Source organism: Schistocerca americana, chromosome 3 (genome assembly GCF_021461395.2).
Source record: "Schistocerca americana isolate TAMUIC-IGC-003095 chromosome 3, iqSchAmer2.1, whole genome shotgun sequence".
NCBI lineage: Eukaryota > Metazoa > Arthropoda > Insecta > Orthoptera > Acrididae > Schistocerca > Schistocerca americana.
In genome coordinates this window covers 875,788,482-875,808,413 of record NC_060121.1, presented here as the reverse complement: position 1 = coordinate 875,808,413, position 19,932 = coordinate 875,788,482, and the positions used below count along the sequence as shown (strand labels likewise).

At 37.6% G+C, this 19,932-nt stretch overlaps 1 protein-coding gene across 2 annotated transcripts in view; it reads left to right on the top strand.

The window, feature by feature from the left end:
* LOC124605099 (histone deacetylase 5) overlaps window positions 1-13,726 on the top strand; it is a 105,564-nt gene extending 91,838 nt beyond the window's left edge. For both annotated transcript variants that reach the window (XM_047136549.1, XM_047136548.1), the window contains 2 exons: window positions 5,446-5,588; window positions 7,850-13,726. In XM_047136549.1, the coding sequence (XP_046992505.1) occupies window positions 5,446-5,588; window positions 7,850-7,910 (204 nt within the window). In that variant the 3' untranslated portion in view covers window positions 7,911-13,726. The remainder of the gene's footprint in view (window positions 1-5,445; window positions 5,589-7,849) is intronic.
* The last annotated feature ends 6,206 nt before the right edge of the window (window positions 13,727-19,932 follow it).

Below are 19,932 nucleotides of genomic sequence, written 5' to 3'. Positions count from 1 at the left end.
AGTGGATAATAACTACATATCGCAAAATAGTTGAAAGTTCGGATTGGCTTGAAACACCTAAAGTTTCATCCATAATAACCTCAACAAATGGCGTTTCTTTTAGTTCTTTCGAAATTTCTGTACAAATTACTTCAGCAATGGAATCATTTAGGTCATTCTGTATGTCACTTGAGATATCTTGAAAAACAGTTGAAGTCTGCAAGTAGTTTGACGAACATTCATTTTGCTGTGCCATTAAGTGTAACAGTTCAACATAATTGCCCCAATTATCACTGTCTTCTGTTATGTCGTGTCCTCTGAAAGGAAGTTGAAATAAGCCAAGCACTGTATCGTGTGTGAGATACAGATGTGAGCGAGTGTGCCGGGACTTACCCCAGTTCACTGCTAGTAGCGCCATGTCACCTTAACACGTCTGCGTGTAGCACAATTAAGTATGAAATTAAAAATCAAAATTTATGTTTAAAACTTTGTTAAAATATAGTTTAGTGTTATAATGTTCTAAGTACCAAGTCTTTATGTTCTAGACTTAAGTTTACGTAGAAATGCCGCTTTAAGAGAAAAATAAGTGGCACTAAATAATGAAGCTAGAAAGCCAGAATTTTGTCAGAAGGTGCAGTTAGAGCTCATAAATAAGTGGTGCAGGTTCCCAAAACCATATAACAAAAAATTAACACCGGAATCCACATTTTTGGGAAGAATGAGAGGCGCTGAATAATGGACTTAGAAACATGAAAATTTGTTTTATGCTTCAGTTCACCCCAAAACAGTAACTTAAAGACCACATTAAGCTACCTCTTATAGTTTTTGAGTAATTAAGTAAAAAACCAATTTTGTAACTAAAATGTACCCAATTGTTGTAGATTAAGTACCTGTGATTTTTAATGATAGAGAATTTTGGTTAAAGTGGATGATAAAACATACCAAGTGATAGGGCTATACTTAATTTGAAAGTTGTAGTATTAATAACTGCTGATGTAAGTTCTAGTACAGATATGGTTCAGAGGTAACGATCTACGTTAGTTCCACTATAAAAATTCTAGAAGGCAAAGTTTTCATTGTAGTGAGCTGAAACTTTTTCTTTGATTTCAAACAGCTCAACTGAATACAAATAAAAATTAAGAGGTTTCTGAAGTAATTTGTAACTATATTATTAAAGTTTATTTGCATGAGAAAGCGGCCGTTCGGAGGCTGCCGCAGTATGTAGATAGCCGTAGACAACAGATGTTCCCTTGGCCGTCTGCTCCAGCACCAATATAAATGCAGCCTGAGAGGCAGTAAAGAGGTTCACTTCGCACTCAGCTACGGTAAGATCCACATCTGTCAAACTTCAGATCTCGCTCTGCCTCGGATGACGTCAGAGCCGAACTGTAACAAAGCGCGTATTTTGCGGTAAAAACGGATAGTGAACTCGCGAGGATTGTACACCATCCTGGATCGCTTAGAATTCACCAGAGTAACTGTTAGTGTGCCGTCTGTGTGAATTACAATTCCGCGTCTGTGTGACTTACAATTCCGCGTGGCATCTGGTGACTTTATTTCCACTTTTATGGCGAGCATTAATTTTGAACAATTATTGCAAAATTTCATAGAGTAATTTTAGTCAGGGCGAAAGGCAATCTGGTAGGAACATACCGTAGAGGTCACCTCTGAACTGCTAAATGTGCTGATAGTATAGAAAGACTTCCTTTCAATTGAAAATAGTGAATTTCCAAGTGCAAAGAAATAGGAGGATAGAAACTTTTCTTTCAGTGGGCTGGACCAGAATGTCGCCATGCAGACTGGAAACTAAGGTCAGTACGTTTCCCTTCGCTTTCTGGCTGACTACTAAATTAGTTGCCAGGCTCGAGCGAGAAAAACGGCGAACAAACAAATAATTAAATTTTACCCGCCACCCCACATAGTTCTTATGCAGCTAGGAAATGACGCTACTGAACACTTAATATCAAGGTGTTGGTCAAACAAAAATCCGTCCTTGCACTGCCAAATTTAATGAGGGTCCATGCAGATGTAATATGGTCCTCGAAATTCCCGTGCTGTTCCCTAAGTTGCAGACATTGTTCATGTCATTCATGCCATTTTTTGCCCACTACACATCGGACGGAAACAAAAAAACATGGTACAATTTTTGCATCTCTTTGCAGCTGCACAACCATTTGTAAGAGGAGTACCAAGATTCTTGAAAATATCGGACAAAATTTTTAGTTACTGAATTTAAATGTGGAAGATTTAGTTTAGGCTGTCCCTGTTCGATGATGTCACTTTTCCCTTCAAAACTAGGTCCCCCAAATGGATGTTTCCACAGACTTTCCAGCACACATTTTTACTAACTGATATCTTTGTGTCATTTTAGGAGCCCACCACTTCATCCATATTACTTCAGGAATCCAACTTCACACCTATGCAGAAACTAATTTAAATTCGTTAAAAATATACCTGTTCACAAAACTATAATGAATAAATACTATTATGTACTAAAATATGTGCTGTGATTTATTGCTGAACACTTTTAGCACTGTAGTGCATGAAAGAATTAATACAAGTGTCTAGAGAAGAGTTAGAGAATCATTGGCATTACACAATTATCAACTGCCTTTATCAGTTGCATAGCCCTCCTTATCTTCCTCTAGTGCAAGCAAGAGAGGGATGGACCTTGCAATGGGATGCGTGTGCACCATTAATTGCTGTTGCTGGAAAGTTACAGGAGTGCAGCGTGTAGCTGAACAACCCCTGTGGCCTTCCATGCTGGCACCTGTCACGTTGATAGCTGTTAATGTCTTAAATACCCCCAGGTTAATAGTGTGTTTTACAAGTATGAAGTATGCCTGCAACTGAAATTGTAGAAAAATTATATACCAAGGATGTTTAAATGTAAAAAAAAAGTGTGTCATCTTTAACTGTAATCGGCGATTGCAGCAGTTAGTAGCTTGCCGCGCCCCGGTGTAAGACATTTACCACACTAAGGATTGATAAGTCTTACAGCTCTAGGGAAAGTATTGTCACGTAACACAAAAATAATGTGCTCCCAACAAGGAAAAAGTGTATTTTTACCCAGGAAACCCAGGCTTTTTCTTCTTTTTTTCGCTTACACACCCTGAATTCTTCTTCTTCTTCTTCTTCTTCTTCTGGATTCTGTCAGTACTAGAGCTCTTCTTGGTTCTCTCTCTCTCTCTCTCTCTCTCTCTCTCTCTCTCTCTCTCTCTCTCTCTCTCTCTCCCTCCCATTTCTCTCCAAAGTTTTTTTTAGGGGGGTTGACCTGAAGTGTGTTTTATATGATTCCACAGGATCCCTTGTGTCCAGGCCCGGCATTCTGATCCAGTGTTATTAATTGGTAGGTAGTATGATTTTTATATCATGATCTTTGCTTTGGCAGCTATTTTCCCTTTTCTCACATGATATACTGTGAACTATGTATGAAGCACAGTAGGCTACCTCCATATTTATAGATTTCTGGAAAGCATTTGACACAGTGCCCCATTGCAGGTTGTTAACAAAGGTACGGGCATATGGAATAAGTTCACAGATATGCAAGTGGCTCGAAGACTTCCTAAGTAATAGAACCCAGTATATTGACCTCGAAGACGAGTGTTCGTCAGAGACAAGGGTATCATCAGGAGTGTCCCAGGGAAGTGTGATGGGACCACTGTTGTTCTCTCTGTATATATAAATAATTTGGCAGACAGGGTGAGCAGCAACCTGCTGTTGTTTACTGATGATGCTGTGCTGTACAGTAAGGTGTCGAAGTTGATTGACTGTAGGAAGATACAAGATGACTTAGACAAAATTTCCAGTTTGTGTGATGAAGGTAGTTTGCTGTAAATGTGGAAAATCGTAAGTTAATGCAGAAGAGTAGGAAGAACAAATCTGTATTTTTTATTTTATTTTATTGTGCTTGGATACAGTATTACTAGTGTCATACTGGACACAGTCAACTCTTTTTAAACATCTGGGCATAACGTTGCAAAGCAATATGAAATGGAATGGTAGACTTTGGTTTATTGGGAGAATTTTAGGAAAGAACGATTCACCTGTAAAGGAGACTGTGTACAGGACACAGGTGTGACCTATTCTTGAGTACTGCTTGAGTATTTGGGATCTGTATCAGGTCGGATTGAAAGAAGATATTTAAGCAATTTAGAAGCGGGCTACTAGATTTATTACTGGTAGGTTTGAACAACACGCAAGTGTTACAGAGATGCTTCGGGAACTCAAATGGGAATCCCTTGAGGAAAGGCGACGTTCTTTTCGAGAAATATTATTGAGAAAAGTTAAAGAAACAACATTTGAAGCTAACTGCCACACAGTTCTACTGCTGCCAACGTACATTGTGCATAAGGACCACAAAGATAAGATACAAGAAATTGGGACTCATACGGAGGCATATAGATAGTCATTTTTCCCTCGCTCTGTTTGCAAGTGGAACAGGAAAGGAAATGACTAGTGGTACCCTCTGTCACACACTGTACAGTAGTTTGAGGAATATCTGTGTAGCTGTATTCTCCTAGTTATATCTGATACACTGTAACAAAATTCTGAGGAGTTTTCTATCCTCACTGAAATTTTTTCCTGTGTGTATCCTTTTCTGGCTGGCTTACTTCCTAGATATTTGAAAGCATCCACTTCTTTAATAATTTTTCCACTACAACTTACATCCTTCATCTTTTTTTCATTTTCCCTGCTTTCAGCATGGCTCTGATGAAAGCTCTGTATACAGGATGTATGACAATTTCATTGGAAAGAATCACTTACTGTAAGGATTTCCGAGTTCAGCAAATGATGCTGTCCAAAGCTGAAAATTTCCTGCTGTTCTATAAAGCTGATGTCTGGAATAAACTGTCTCATTTTTGGTTCAGTTTTTCACCACACACTACAATTGATGCTGTTACTTTAGTTTCAGATTTGCCAGTCACTTTACACGTAATCCATTGTGTCACACACATAGTTTAAATGTTCAAATATACAATATTTAGAGAAATTAACATTTTCCTTGAAAGCATTTGCTTTTAAATCTAATATCACTGGCTTTAATTACTGAGGATTGTCAGTTCACATAAAAGTTTTTGGGGTGTAAATTTGTCATGATGCAAAATAACTGTCACTAAATGAATAAAACTGATATTTTGGTTGCAGCAGCTCTGGTTGAAATGCCATTTTTATTCATTTTATTTTACACAGCACACTTCTCCACCCAGAAAACTTTTATTTTACTCGAGTATTGTTTCTACTATAAACATTCTGCACCAGAACTGGTGTGTCAGTGCCAATTGACAACCTGCAGCATGCTTGGAGACGTGGTCTCACTGTGAAAATGTGAAGACATAATGCCCCCGTTGGGGAACTGTATAGGAAAGAAAGATTTTTGTGTAGAAAGATTTTTGTGTAGAATTTCTTGGAAAGACAATGTGTGGTTGTGGAAATGGGTAAGACTGAAATGCAACTCATTTACAGCTGTCACACTGGCCCTGCCTGAAGAGAGTGGCACACATGGTCAGCTGGTCTGCGATGGAGGCGGCGCAGAAGGAGGCGGAGGAGTCGGAGACACTGTCAGCCATGGCCAGCCTGTCGATGCGGCACCAGTCCAACAGCCTGCAGTAAGTGCTGCTGTCGGTTCCCCATACCAAGTGTCGTGGTCAAGACATTGTATGTAGTGGTGTGGGGAAGGGAGAGCCAGATACGAGGGCAGCGGCATATGTGGCACACACTTCTAGCCAAAACTCTTATGACACAGTTTGTAACACAATTTTATACCATTACTTTGATGTATTTTTCTTAAAAATGGTAATGTGAGTTGAGTAGCAGAAAGTTCTCCTTGAAAAAGGTGTACGTAACATTTGTAGATCTGTTAAGACTAAAAATATTAGATATTATGCTCGAGAAAGGGAAAAAAATTAGCGTCGTTGACATACATGTACAATGAAGTCTTTCAGACCACAATTATCAACCAAAAAGAGCATCTGAATTGACATCTAATAGACATTCATCCTCTGCAGGTCACTTCAGTGTGTGGAGTAGGGTACTTCTGATATCACTGTTAGTTCCTCCCTTTCTCGTTCCATTTGAAAATGATGCGGGGAAAGAATGACTACTGGGAAGCCTCCACATGAGCTATAATTTCTGTGATTTTCATACTGTTGTAATTTCATGAAGTGTATGTGGAAGGAAGTAATACATTGCCTGACATCTTGTAATTTTAATGTTAAACTTCTCTATGATGCAAAACGTCTCTCTTGTTGTGCTTACCACTGGAGGTAGATCAGCATCTTGGACACATGTTTGCACTTACTACACAAAATGATAGAATCGATCAGCTGCTATTTTGGTTAAGGAATAATAGTGCAAATCTGAAGTGGATGACTTAACAAAAGTAAAAAAATACACCATAATTTAAGCCTCCTATAATGAGACACCGTCTGAGGATAATTTGGTCTGGATGACACGTCAGTAGGCAAAGTTTACACAGAGGTTCATATGGTGGTACACCAAATGTGAGATTGACTTATTGCTACTCGCCGGAAGTACAATCACAGCTGGCATTGCTGTCTTGAGAGGCAGGTAAGAGGTTTTTTTTTTTTTTTTTTTTTTTTTGAGTTAGTAACACACATTGCCTTGCTAAGAATGGGAATACTTTGCTGCCCCAAAGCTATAACTGCATGGTGCCTCCCTCTCTCTGCTCATGGGGGCACTGAAAGAAATTTTCTTGAAATTAGACAGTAGTGTTTGGTTTCTATACCATTCAGAAGTGGCATACGAAAGATATTACTGTTTATCATTCATCTCTATTCTTCTGGGTGATTCTCATTTATTCCTCCACTTCCAGCATATCCGGGAAGTTTTTAAAATGTCGACAAATTGTTCTACTTTTACAGTGGCATCTATGAGACTACTGCTTGTCTTTCAGACTTTCAGGTAAAATGTCACTTCTACCTGGCAAAAGCTGGTGGTCAGGTATCTCTGGCTGTTATTTTATCAGTGGTGGTGATCCATTGCCTGAAAGTTTTCAAATCATGTTACTCAGTTTGACCCAAACTTTTTCTATGTCTGTGGCACATTGGGAGGTATTTAGTAAGATCGCTGCTCTGTTAGCAGGTAGACCACACATTAGAATTGGAAGTCATCGTACTGTCAATGCTCCATTTACTTCGTGACCTCAATCTATTGCGGACTTATGGGAATGTGTGGTTTGGTGTATTACTGGTATGACTGATGATAAACTGTTTCTATCCATGCCCTTCAGGATAGAAAAGTCAGAGGTAGCACTTTTCTATGTCTTCAGGGAGTTGGGGTTTCTTACACTTGTGCGCCAGTATGTATTCTCCCTAATAGTATTTGCAGTTAAAAACAAGAGAAAATTTAGAATGAATTGTGATATTCACTAACACAATACCATGAAATAAAAACAATTTCCATGTAGACTATGGATTCCTGTCCGAATAGTGTAAGAGGAGAAGCAGTGGTTGTTTTTAAAATACATGTTTTTCTCATCTAAAGTAATCCGGGAGTACTTCACATGATTACCAGTGTTAATAGATTAGCAATAATCAAATTTGTCATTCATACACTTTACACCCCTTCCACGAATGCTCCCCCCTTAAAAGTTCCAATTTGTATACATCTCGCTGATGAACAAAATTGTGAAAATGCTGTGTTCTCATTTTTGTGAAGCCCTGGTTACTGCATGTTAACTTGAAAATAGATTACAAGTATCTTTAAAGTTAAAAGTTGTTTTGTTCAATAAAGTTAGGTGCATCACCCTGCATGTAGAAAGGTGGAAACATTTTTCTTTATGTAGCATTTATGTGTGCTTGTTGTACATTTCCTAAAGCACTTATTGCAAAGAAAATTGTTGTTGCAGGTCACCGCCACATTCACGTGAGCCATCAGAGGAACCTATGGAACAGGATGACGCGAAGTGAACAGCCACTGCACATTTCTAAAATATTATTGTTATAAATGGCTACTGCAAACCAGGCAGGCTTTTTGTAAATGGGTGTTGAAAATATACCCAGTGTATTGGAATTGTACTTTGGCTGCAAGCTGTGTGCAGCTATAAAAATCTCTAAGAATGTTTCATTGAGCTGTGGCTTCCTTATTGGAAAATGTATGATGCATACTTTTGATTGTTGGGCTCAATGTATGTGATGCCCTAGTTTGTTGTGAAAGAAACACAAAGTTTGTGTTTGATTCGGAGAAGGTTCTTAGAAAGCAAAGACGTCACTGGTTGACTGTATTGATTCAGTGTTGTACTTTTGTTCAGATGCAACGAATGTGAAAAACGTATTTGTATGATCCATATCTCTCCGTGTTGTATTGTTGACACATTTTCTTTAGTACTTTGGCATGTTTTGTTTTACATAGAGTGTATCTTGTTATGTGAAGAAGTTGAGAAGGAGATTTATTATTGAAGTATTTGTTTGTGAAGTAATTAATATTTCATACAAAAGACATTAGTTATAGGAAATATGATTTGATGAAATTAGGTGTTGTATGTATGCATGTGTGTGTCTATGTATATATATATATATAAATGTCTTTTTACAGTGTCAGATGTTACACATTATTTTTTTTATGTATATTGCGTGAATATGTGGCTGTAACTGATAGCCTAATGGTAAATGTTGACAGTTTATTGTAACAGTAGTTTATGAAGTGCTGGACACTTTATTTCTCAAGTTTTCTGTCTTTGTCAGATATTGTGGGATTATACAAGTGACGTTTTAAACGTCATGTTTTGAGTTGCAATTGTACATTGATGTTGCATATAATAGCCAGTTTTGTGATAAAAGATATAACAATTATGTACTTTAAATTTCAGTTGCAAAAGTAATTAGTTAGATGTCCATAAGTGTTACATAGTATTTATATGACAAGTATGTTGAGCTCATGTTTGTGTACCTCGACGTATAATATATGTTGTACAAGCTTGTTCGGTATGTCAGAGATGCTAAATTATATGGTAATTGTGATAAATGTGCAGGCGTGATTTGAAGAGCATTTATTTTTGTGTCAAGGATTTTACATATATATTTAAAGAAAAAACTGATCAAATTTTTAATGGGAAATATTATTTGTTGTTATACAGATTTGTATATGTGGTTACATATAAATTCTGACCGTCTTTAATGTCATTGAGAAGTTAAACTTTTAATAAATGCAAGTGCTGTTTGTCCATAGTCATTGTGAGAGAATGTTTATTCTTATCTGACAGATAACTGTTATAGTTGCAAATATTTTATGCGATAATGAGCCGTTTGCATTCACTGTGAGAAGGAGCTTTATAAATGGTTGTGATGATGGTATATATATGAGAGCTGCCTGTATTGTCTAAGTAAGATGCCGACATTCCTGTATGAGAAAGTAGAACTGAATGTTCCTGATTTATGTAGCCGTGAATCTGTAATAGAAGTGAAGATTGCACATATTCATTGTCTTACCTGAAATCTGAGCTTACAGGAACGTAAGAAGTGTATTTCATCACTTAACTGATGTCTCGTGGCACTCTTCTTGCACTCTTTTTTTTCTTTTTTTTAAATAAATAAGTAAGTAAAAAAATTGCTGACAGCTGTCAGCAGTGAACAGGCACATGCAAGTCATTACTTCATGTTAAGTTCAGGTTTTTTTTTTTTCTCCCCCTTTGTCGTACTGATACATTCCGACAGAACACAGCAATCCTCTTTCCTATTGCACTGAAAACTGCTTTGAAGCACCTTGCCATGAAGAGAGGGAATGAAGTTTGGAGGGAGGTAGAGGGTAGTTTTGGAAATACAACCAGCACATTTGTCCCTGTCATGTGCCTGTGTTTGGCTGGGACTTCTTGAGCATGGTGAACAGCAATTTGTGCTACCTTGTTTGTCCTAGCTGCTGGCCTAGTTATGCAGACAACATTATTTGTAACGGTAATCTACTGTATTTTATTCATTGTGTGTCTTTACATAATATTCTAGCTGTACTTTTGCACACAGATGTATATGCTAGAATTTGGTTGAGGTCATGAAATTGGTAATTATTGACTCTTCTCCATTTACTTAGTGAACTAAGTATACTTTCACACACACACACACACACACACACATTCTGTGCCATTTCTGCTTCTGACTTTGCTGTTTATCACCTTAAAACCTAACTGTATCACATTCACTATGTTGACTGTTTGTGCAGATATAATTGCTGAATATTTCCATATTTCTGTTGCACAATAGGAAAAATGTTTGGTCTCGTGATGGCACATATGTGAGGACACAAGTATTGAAAGTGTACAGTTTATCAGCTACAAAATATTGGAAAAGTATTTTTGTCCTTATGATAATTTGTATCTTTTTCAACAAGTTGGTTACTTAATACAAAGTTACAGACAACAGAACATGTGTGAAATGTGTGATGGGCATCTTGTTAATCAATAAAATAAGCCTGACTTGGTTGAATTTTTGTGCTTCTGTGCATACCAGTTGTATTAACTTCACCATTGTGAAGAATGCTTTGCATTTGGAAGTAATTACATTGTTTAATCTTTATTGAGCATTTAGTATCTTATTGCCTGGAGGTCTTGAGAGACATGGAATAAATTTTTAATACGTGTACCACACAGTGAGAAAAAAATGGTTAATAGTTCTACACTGATAGCTCTCAAATGAAAGTGTGGCAGATTTTGCCTTGGTTTATGTGTCACAGATATGTATGAACATTGTACTAATTGACATAAACATTCTAATTAATCATACCATATGAATTAAACACACATAGCTTATCCTAAGAAAAGTCATTCACTCTTGAGAAAGTAAGTGATTTTCTCAGTGTATTTTCCTTTTCTTGTAGTGTACATTCACAAATAATGATTTGGAACTCTTTTTCAGTTTCTTATTAGATTACACCAATAAAATCCCTCAAATGTGTGTTCAAGGAAGGTTATCAAAATAATTTTCATTTATACCAGTTGTCATAAATATATAACACATCAACCCATTCTGTCGTATAAATAAAGCTGCATAATCCAGCTTAGATCATCTATCAGAGTGGTCGTAATTTGTGTGTGTGTGTGTGTGTGTGTGTGTGTGTGTGTGTGTGTGTGTGTTAGTATATTTTGAAGTATATGTCACTTGATAAAAAAGGGGGAACCAAGGCAGAGAACACTGAAATTAATGTACTTGTATTTATACACATTGTTAATTCTAGTCAAAAGTTACAGTGGAACATTCCATACATTTAAAGAAATAAAATATGTTTCAGGTACCTGAATGTCACTTAAAGCTTGTGGGGAAATACTTGTGAGTTTGCCTATGTGTTGGAATGCTCACATAAATCCTTATTTTCAGATACCTAATGTAAATAAAATTAAAATAAATGTATTATTTCAGTAATCCGTAATTTTTAAAGCACTGACCTTGCCCCTCAGATTTAATTTGTATAAAAAAAAGAGGATGATAAAGTTGTCATAATATTGTCTAATTGCAATTCAGCAAAATTTTCTGTCATTAAATGCTGCAGTGTGAAGGATTTGTAATCAGAGATGCTGCCGCCTAGTCTCTTATGACAGCACTGGTAACTTTTTCTTTTAACGGTTTGCTCTTATAAATAAGTCATCATACGTATAATGAAAGTAGTGTGCATAAAATGAACTGAAAGGTTGCATATTTCTCCACATTATTTTTAGGTGTACGAGAAAATATCATGGCAAAACTATTGAATCTTAATTAACCATATCCCCAAAAGCCCCATGAAATGGAGTCTTTAATTATTGGGGAAATAATTTTCCACCTGTTTTAACTATCAGTGTTGCAAGATGATTGTGTTTTGTTACATAGTTGTGAGGATTAAAAGTGATTAGGAGGGGACTTCTTCGAAATTCTATAGAAGAATAAGGATTTCCGTAACCTATAGATCTTAAATGTTGTAAGTGGATCTATCAGTTCTTGTATTTGTTGCTATCTTACGACAGTCCAATAGGACAGGAGTGGCATAAATGCTATCAGCTTACCAAACTTGAGCTTCAGTTGTGTGAGATTTATCTGTCTGATATGCAAAATTCTGTGTCTGACTTTATTTTGACTGCTAACAATTTTGTGTGAACATTTTGTCCTGTTCAGGATTTCCAGTGGTTGTCAACTACACCAAGAGCTACTTTTCAGTAGTTGTTAAATTTATGAGCAGAAGTACTTTCCTGTCTCTCCTCAGAACTGTTACTAACAAGATATGTGTTGTTAATCCACAATATTGTAAACTGTAGATGACAGGTTGGAACTGTGACACAAGATTAATTCTCAGCTGCTCAGGATTCAGAAGCTTTTCACACCAAACATAAAGCTTGTGTTTCAGGCTGTTTTAGACATTCATAAAATGACACATTTATGGAATCTCTTTTTGTGAGATCCTTAAATACTATTTAAATCTACAGACATTTGGCATTGTTTCAGTGCTGGACTTAACAATATAGTTGGGCAGTTGTTACACCAATAAAAAGCAACAAAACTATATAGTAATTGAAAAGAAATTTGTTTTATGCTGTCACTGAAAATATCATTATATATGCTGCAAGTATTTCTTCTTTCATAGAAAAGCACCTAACTTTGAAGAACTCAATGTCAACACTTCCTGTACAAAAGAAACATGAGTTGGCATCAAATGCACTACATCTCTTTAAGTTTTTCCACAGAATGCACTTTAATTCTGTATGTATTTGTGTCACATTATAAGATTGCATCAGCAGTGTGTGTATTTACTTGATCTACAGTACCAACAACCGATTTTGACCTTCTTTCCTACTGCCGATAACCGCTTGCAGTGAATGTGTTACAGGACAGGAATTTCTTATTCATTAGTAGAACATTTCTGTACTTTTATTTTGTGGAAATGGAATTCTGGCTGTAGCATATAATTGGCAGTACAATTTATGCTGTTTATATAAATTAGAAGGTGCCTGCTGTCATTCTAGGAGTTTTTAATGGTTTGCCTCCACATTACTTCCCCATAACTCTTGAAGAAATATGCAGAATAGAAATTTCTCTACCCTCTTCTCACCCCTCCCCCTCCCTTTACAATGTTATTTATACCTGATTTTTAATAACTGTAAAGAAATACCTGCTATTTAAATCCAAGTTTGTTTGGTCTGGTTTTCAGTCTTAAAATGTGTTACTATACCAGTGTGTATAGCAAGGACAGAAGGAATTTGCTTGGGCAATCTAAATTCATAAAATATGGTATGCTGTAAATCACACTATCTCTAATATATATTTTGTGTGTAGATTATTCTGTGAAAATAATAATTTGATACCAAGTGTATAATTACTCTCTTGTTAAGTGAATCTCATATACTTTTTCACCGTGTTTCACATGTATGACTTGTGATGTAGTCTCGCATTGTGTATTTCAAGCTTCTTTCGAGGATGAAATATAAATGTTTGAAAGATTGTAGGTCCTCATTGTTATGCTCATGTAGTGACTTTTGATTGTTGCTTGTTACATTTAACATGTGGATGTATATTGTTAAATTTATATCTATTTTATGAATATGTTGTAACAATTTTATGTCACATAAAAGTTGCCATATGTAAATGCTAAACCACAGAGCATGTTAATATTATTAAGTATAGAGCTATAATGCTGTCGTATGTTGTCAGTGTCTTTCAGAATACATGTTTACATTTGTTGATGGCATGATTGTGTGCAATAGCAGAAGCGTGCAAGTTACTGTTATCGCTAATGAATTTTATGTATCAATAAATTTTCCATTTTGATGAAAGTTGGTATATTGGTTTCTTTAGTCACTTCATTTGTGTTAAGGTATGTTGTAACATTTGTGTGGAAATACGTAAGGGTTGTTCAAGTGTAGTTCCAGATGTTTGTAACTTGTGAGTAGAGTGATGCCCTATTTGCAAGCCTTAAGCATACTGAAAAAGAAATTAGCCTGCACTAAAGCTGTGTTCTCTGCAAACAGTTACTGGACTGTTTTAATGAAAACTGGAATATAAAATTGCATTGTATTGGATACTAAAGGGAAATGTAGGACTTGAAGGTCTAAAATGCAGAGCTCCCACATTTCATAGACCATCGTACCTTGAAGCTAAAATTTCACATTACATTATTGTAAAACATAAGTACCTTATACCTGTATGCGTAGATATCTATGGATTTTTATGATTTCATCGCATTTCTCTGAGAAATTAACGTTATTCAATATCTGTGATTGGTCTGAAATATAGTCATAAAATTTTGAGCGAGTTACATTCCTGAAATTGTATTCAAGAAAAATAATGCCATTCATTGAGACTATGTCTAGTCTGTTTTCTTTCATTTGTCCACTGAACTTAAAATTATAAGAAAAACACATTCAACATTTGAATCGGCGAATGTGGAAACAACAGAAGTCGGTTTTTCTAAATTTTACAGGGGAGTGATAAAACTGCATCTTTTCCAAATTTACAGCAGATTATCTTTTTTTAATATACAAATATTACACATAAAACACATTTGTGTTGTTAAATTCTGATTTTTGTTTCAATTGCAGTTTCTGAAACTATAAACTCAGTAAAAACTTGGGATTTTTGCATTAAAAGAATAACACTTGGATTTCAGGGGGAAGACGTACTTGGAGCAGGTAAATATGTAGTCTACAGACTAGATGGAACTAAAAATATCCTTCAGTTTGTATTTTACAGATGAGAAACAGCCGTATGTATACCAGTGGAAAAATGCTCCCATTGTAGCACAAAAATTGGTCTCTTTATTAAAAGACTGACTGAAAAGTGGAGTAACAGCTGCCTCATACTATCTTTCTCAGCATCTTTAAAAATGTTCACCAACATACTGCCATGCAAGCATATGATGAAAATGACACACTGTACACCATATTTTTCTGAAGTGTGTTGTTTCATAAACTACGTTTTTGCCTGACACTGCATTTTACAAGGGTATTTAATGTGCACAAGTTGGGTAACTTTGAACCTCTGTATCTCAGAAATGGATAAAGACGCACAGAAAATTTTCAAGACTGGACTCTTTGGAACATATCGTAAAAATTACAACCATTCGCAATGTACAGCCATCTGGGAATCTGCGACTGAGGTTTGGTCCACTACTGACGGTGAAAAAATGAGATTTCCTCAGGAACTGCCCATGAATTTATGCAAATGCATTACTCATTCATTATTAATTCATTCGCAGCTATACCCTTCAGTTTAATTAAATCATGTGCTTATCACAGGTATATCCATCATCAATCAATTTATTTAATAATTTTGTTGTATGTAACATTGAACCTCTGTACCTTGGAAAGGGATAAAGATATCGAGAAAATTTCCAACATAGTTAGAGATTGGTATCTTAGGCATACCTCATAAAAATTTCAGCCATTTGCTGTGTGTAGTTGTCTTGAAATCAGTGGCTGGGGTTTGGTCCACTGATGATAGCAAAAATATAATACAAAACCCTTTCTTTTTTATTTTCTGATGAACTGCCATGAACTAATGGTGCTTCCATACATCCGTCAAGTCCAACATAGACCACATCAAATGCAAAAAGAACCAACCAATTTGCTCCTTTTGCCTAAGCAGTAGGAATGTGTAATGATCATACTTTGACCATGTACTGTAGGATAGTGACACTAACACAATCCTTCTGTTGGATACACAAATGGTTCCTAGTTCTAGGCTATCCAAAACACTTGACTCTACCTTTTTATCACCAATTGAGCCTGAAGTATAAGCATTGGGAAACCGTGTTCTTATACGCAGCATTTTGGAACGTATTGGTAAGCATGCTGTAGCTTGCATACTGCTAAGATGATACACAAAGTGACGTACTGAAAATTTAATACAGTAAAACTGAATATGGAATGGAGGAAAGGAGTTAAAGAGGAAGTTGCCTGGTGGACCTTTGCTCAGAACATAATTTAATCATTGCTAACACTTGGTTTAAGAATCATAAAAGAAGGTCGTATACGTGGAAGAGACTGGAGACACTGGAAGGTTTCAGATTGATTATATAATGGTAAGACAGAGATTTTGGAACCAGATTTTAAATTGTAAGATATTTACAGGGACAGATGTGGACCCTGATCACTATTTATTGGTTATGAACTGTAGATTAAAATTGAAGAAATTGGGAAAAGGTAGCAAATTACAGAGATGGGACATGGATAAGTTGAAAGGACCAGTTGTTGTTGAGAGTTTCGGAGGGAGCACTAGACAATGGTTGACTACGACAGGGGAAATAAACAGAGTAGGAGATGAATGGGTAGCTTTAAGGGATGAAATAGTGAAGTCAGCAGAGGATCAAATAGGTAAAAAGACAGAGCCTAGTAGAACTCCTTGGATAACACAAGAGATATTAAATTTAACTGATGAAAGAAGAAAATTTAAAAATGCAGCAAATGAAAAGGCAAAAGGGAATACAAAGGTTAAAAAATGAGGGTGACAGGAAGTGCAAAATTACTAAGCAGGCATGGCTAAATGTAAGGATTTAGAAGCATATTTCACAAGGGGGAAGAAAGATATCACCTACAGGAAAATTAAATACCGCTTGATATTTATTTTATGTGTGACATGCTAGTTTGAGTGTTTTACTTCCGATGGAGGCACTCATAGTAGTGCTGAAATCTGGGTCCAAAGACCGAGGACTATTATTGCTTTAATTTTAATTAAAGAGGCCATTAGGGAAATGAAAAACAGTGTATGAATACCAAGAGCTCAGATGGTAAACCAGTCCTAAGCAAAGAACGATGATGATGATGATTTATGGTGGAGGGTGCTAAACAGTTAGGTCATCAGTGCCCTTGCATTAATGTTATACCAAAGGAGATTTTCACAATCTATGGAAGAAGATCAATAAACTGGAAAACTACGTCTGACCCCACCACAGGAAACATAAAGCAACCCCAAGAAGGTGAGGTTCCTTAAAGCTCGTAATAAAATCCCAGCGAGACACATCAGGATAATTAAATAAAATCATGGATAAAATACCTGTAAGGATGCTGTTAAAATAGGGACAAATATCCGTGGCTTGATGACGACTTAGAAATCATACGTGACCCAGCCACTCTGTGACACACAAAGATCTCACACCCATTATTTTCGGAAGAATTCCGGACACCACACAAAATTTTAAGACATTACCAACACTCACCTCATTATCAGTTCAAATAGAAGGAAGATCCTGTGGGAGATCCAGTTCAACCCTCAGGTCGTCATATAAAACACACTCAGTTGAAAGATGTCATACTGACAGCTGTGTCCCGCATCTCTGACACACTGAGGGCTCCTCCCTATACGTAAGAGGAAGCCATGTGTCAATGGACAATGTCCCACACTAAGCTGAGTAAGGGCTGCTTCTTCACACCATCGTGAGTGGAAGGAGGTGATCCATGGTCGCCCTGAAGTGTTGATGGAATGAAGCTCATTGTTCCTCACTTCCAGCCACTGGGACTCCCACCAACATATGGCCTTCCTGGCCATAAATGAAGTGACAGCCCACAGAGGGACTGAACAGAGGGCAGGAGGAGGAGGAGGGCATCCTGTACCTGTTGCACCATCTGATCTGCTGGGTACATCTGTCCAACAGCGAGAAGGGCACTTGGAGAATCAGAGCAGATGATAAGTTTTTGCTGACGATGCCTTCTCATCTGCTCCACTGCCCTCAGGATAGCAAAAAGTTCTGCAGAATAAACTGAAAACTGCTCTGGGAGCCCTATCCTGAGGACAGTGTTGGGGAACATGACAGAACAACCGAAAACTTCTCCCTGCTTAGAACCATCCGTGAAGACAGTAATAAAATCTGGATGGCTATGTAAAATTCCATTAAATTTAATTTTTAAAACATAGTCTGGGGTACAATGCTTCTTGTAAGCAGCCAGTTCTAAAATTAATCTGGGCCTTGGTAGCAGCCAGGGGGATGCCATACTCCACCCCTGGCTTAGGACCTTAATGCCACCCACCTGTAATAACTCAAGGCTCTCCCTTGCACGGATCCCAAATAGCCGTGATGCTTGTGGCTGATGATCAAACAGCCATTCCGATGGTGGTTGAACAACATTACTGGATGCTAGCAATGTAGGAATGGACAATGCTCCATAAGCTTGGCGTACCACGAGAAGAAGACATTGAATATACAGCGGAGGCTCACCAGCCCCTGCATACAAACTAATAACAGGGCTTGTGCGATAGGCCCCTGTCGACAGCCTAATGCCACCGTGATGAACTGCATCCAACATTTTAAGGTATGAAGGCCTTGCTGACCCATAAATCTGGCATCTGTATTCAAGCTGGGGTTGCACAAAAGCCTCATAAAGTTGGAGCAGACGTGCTCTGTCACCTCCCCAAGACCTATGACTGACACATTTAATTTAAGGATGTTTAAGGCCTTGAGACATCTCAGTTTCAGTTCTTTAAGGTGTGGCAACCATGTTAACTTCTCATCAAAGATAAGACCCAGATACTTCACCTTTTCCTTAAAAGTGAGAATGGTGTCCATCTGTTTTAAACAGATAGTGGCAACAATTAAAAGCAGCAGAAACTGTTTTCTCTGATGAGAATTTAAAACCTGTGGTGTAAGACTATTCCTCCAACTGCCTGATCATCAGTTGCAATTGCCGAGTAGCCGTGGCTAGGCTGGAGGGTGCACAAAAGATGGAGAAGTCTTCCACAAACAAGGAACATAGTACTGTGGTTGTGATACTATTGACTGCAATGGCGAAAGCCGTGACACTTAAAACACTCCTTTGAGGGACACCATTCTCGTGCTTAAAATGGTCAGAAAGGGCATTCCCAACCCTGTATCCAAAATATCTGTCCAAGAGAAAGGACCATATGAAGGTCGGTAGACATCCACGGAATCCCCACTGATGGAGCTGCGAGAAAATATTATGCCTCAGGTAGTGTTGTAGGCCTTTTCCAAATTGAAGAAAATACCGATAAGGTGTTGCTTATGAAGGAAAACTTGTTGAATTGCAGCTTCAAGAAGGGTTAGGTTATTGAGAGTGGAGTGATACCTCCTGAACCCTCACTGGGAGTGACTGAGTAGGGACCTGGTTTCAAGAACCCAGACTAGGCTTCGATTGACCGTACGCTTCAGTGTCTTTCCTATACAGCTTGTCAGGCTAATACTATGATAACTACCAGGGTCTGTCTGATCCTTTCCTGGTTTTAAAATTGGGATTAAAATAGATTCTTTCCACGAGATGGGAAAGTCGCCAGTTACCCAAATTTTATTGAGAGCTGGAGGACGAGTTACTTCGACTGTGGTCCAACTGTTGCAACATGCTGTAGGTTATCAGGTAGTTTCCAGGGGTGGTATCACAAGCAACTGACAATGCAGAATCCAGCTCCCACAGAGAGAAAGGGTGGTCATATTCTTCCATGTAGGTGGAACAGAAATCAAGATCAGCCTTTTCCTGGGCCTCCCGATATCGATGGAAGATGAGATCCTGGTTGGAATCAGCCGTAATGGATTTATATGAATCAGCTATGGTCTGAACTATATCCCTCATTGATGTTACAAGAGACCCCTGTATTCGTACAGCTACTATTGGCAGTTGAGAGTTGTGCCTTGAGATCCTCCTGATGGCTTCTCACACTTTACTTGCGGAAGTGGACTTATTGAAGGAGTTCAGGAACTCTTGCCAAGATCTCTGCTTACTCTCCGAAATTATTCTCCTTACCTTTGTATGCCCCATTCTAAAGTTTGCAAGACTCTCAACTGTAGGGCATCAATTGAATCTGTGCATAGCTGCCCTCCTGTGCCTGATTGCAAAACGACACTCATCGTTCCACCAAAGGACAGGTCTCCTCCTAGGCACTTCCACAGTCTTTGGGATGGGCTGAATCACAGCTGTAATGTGATCCACCCTGTCCTGGATGCCATAAAATTGCTCAAAAATGGCTAACTGCCCATAAAGCATCCAGTTAGCCTTCTTGAATAACCATCTCGGTGGCTTTCTTTCAGGATCTGCTCCAT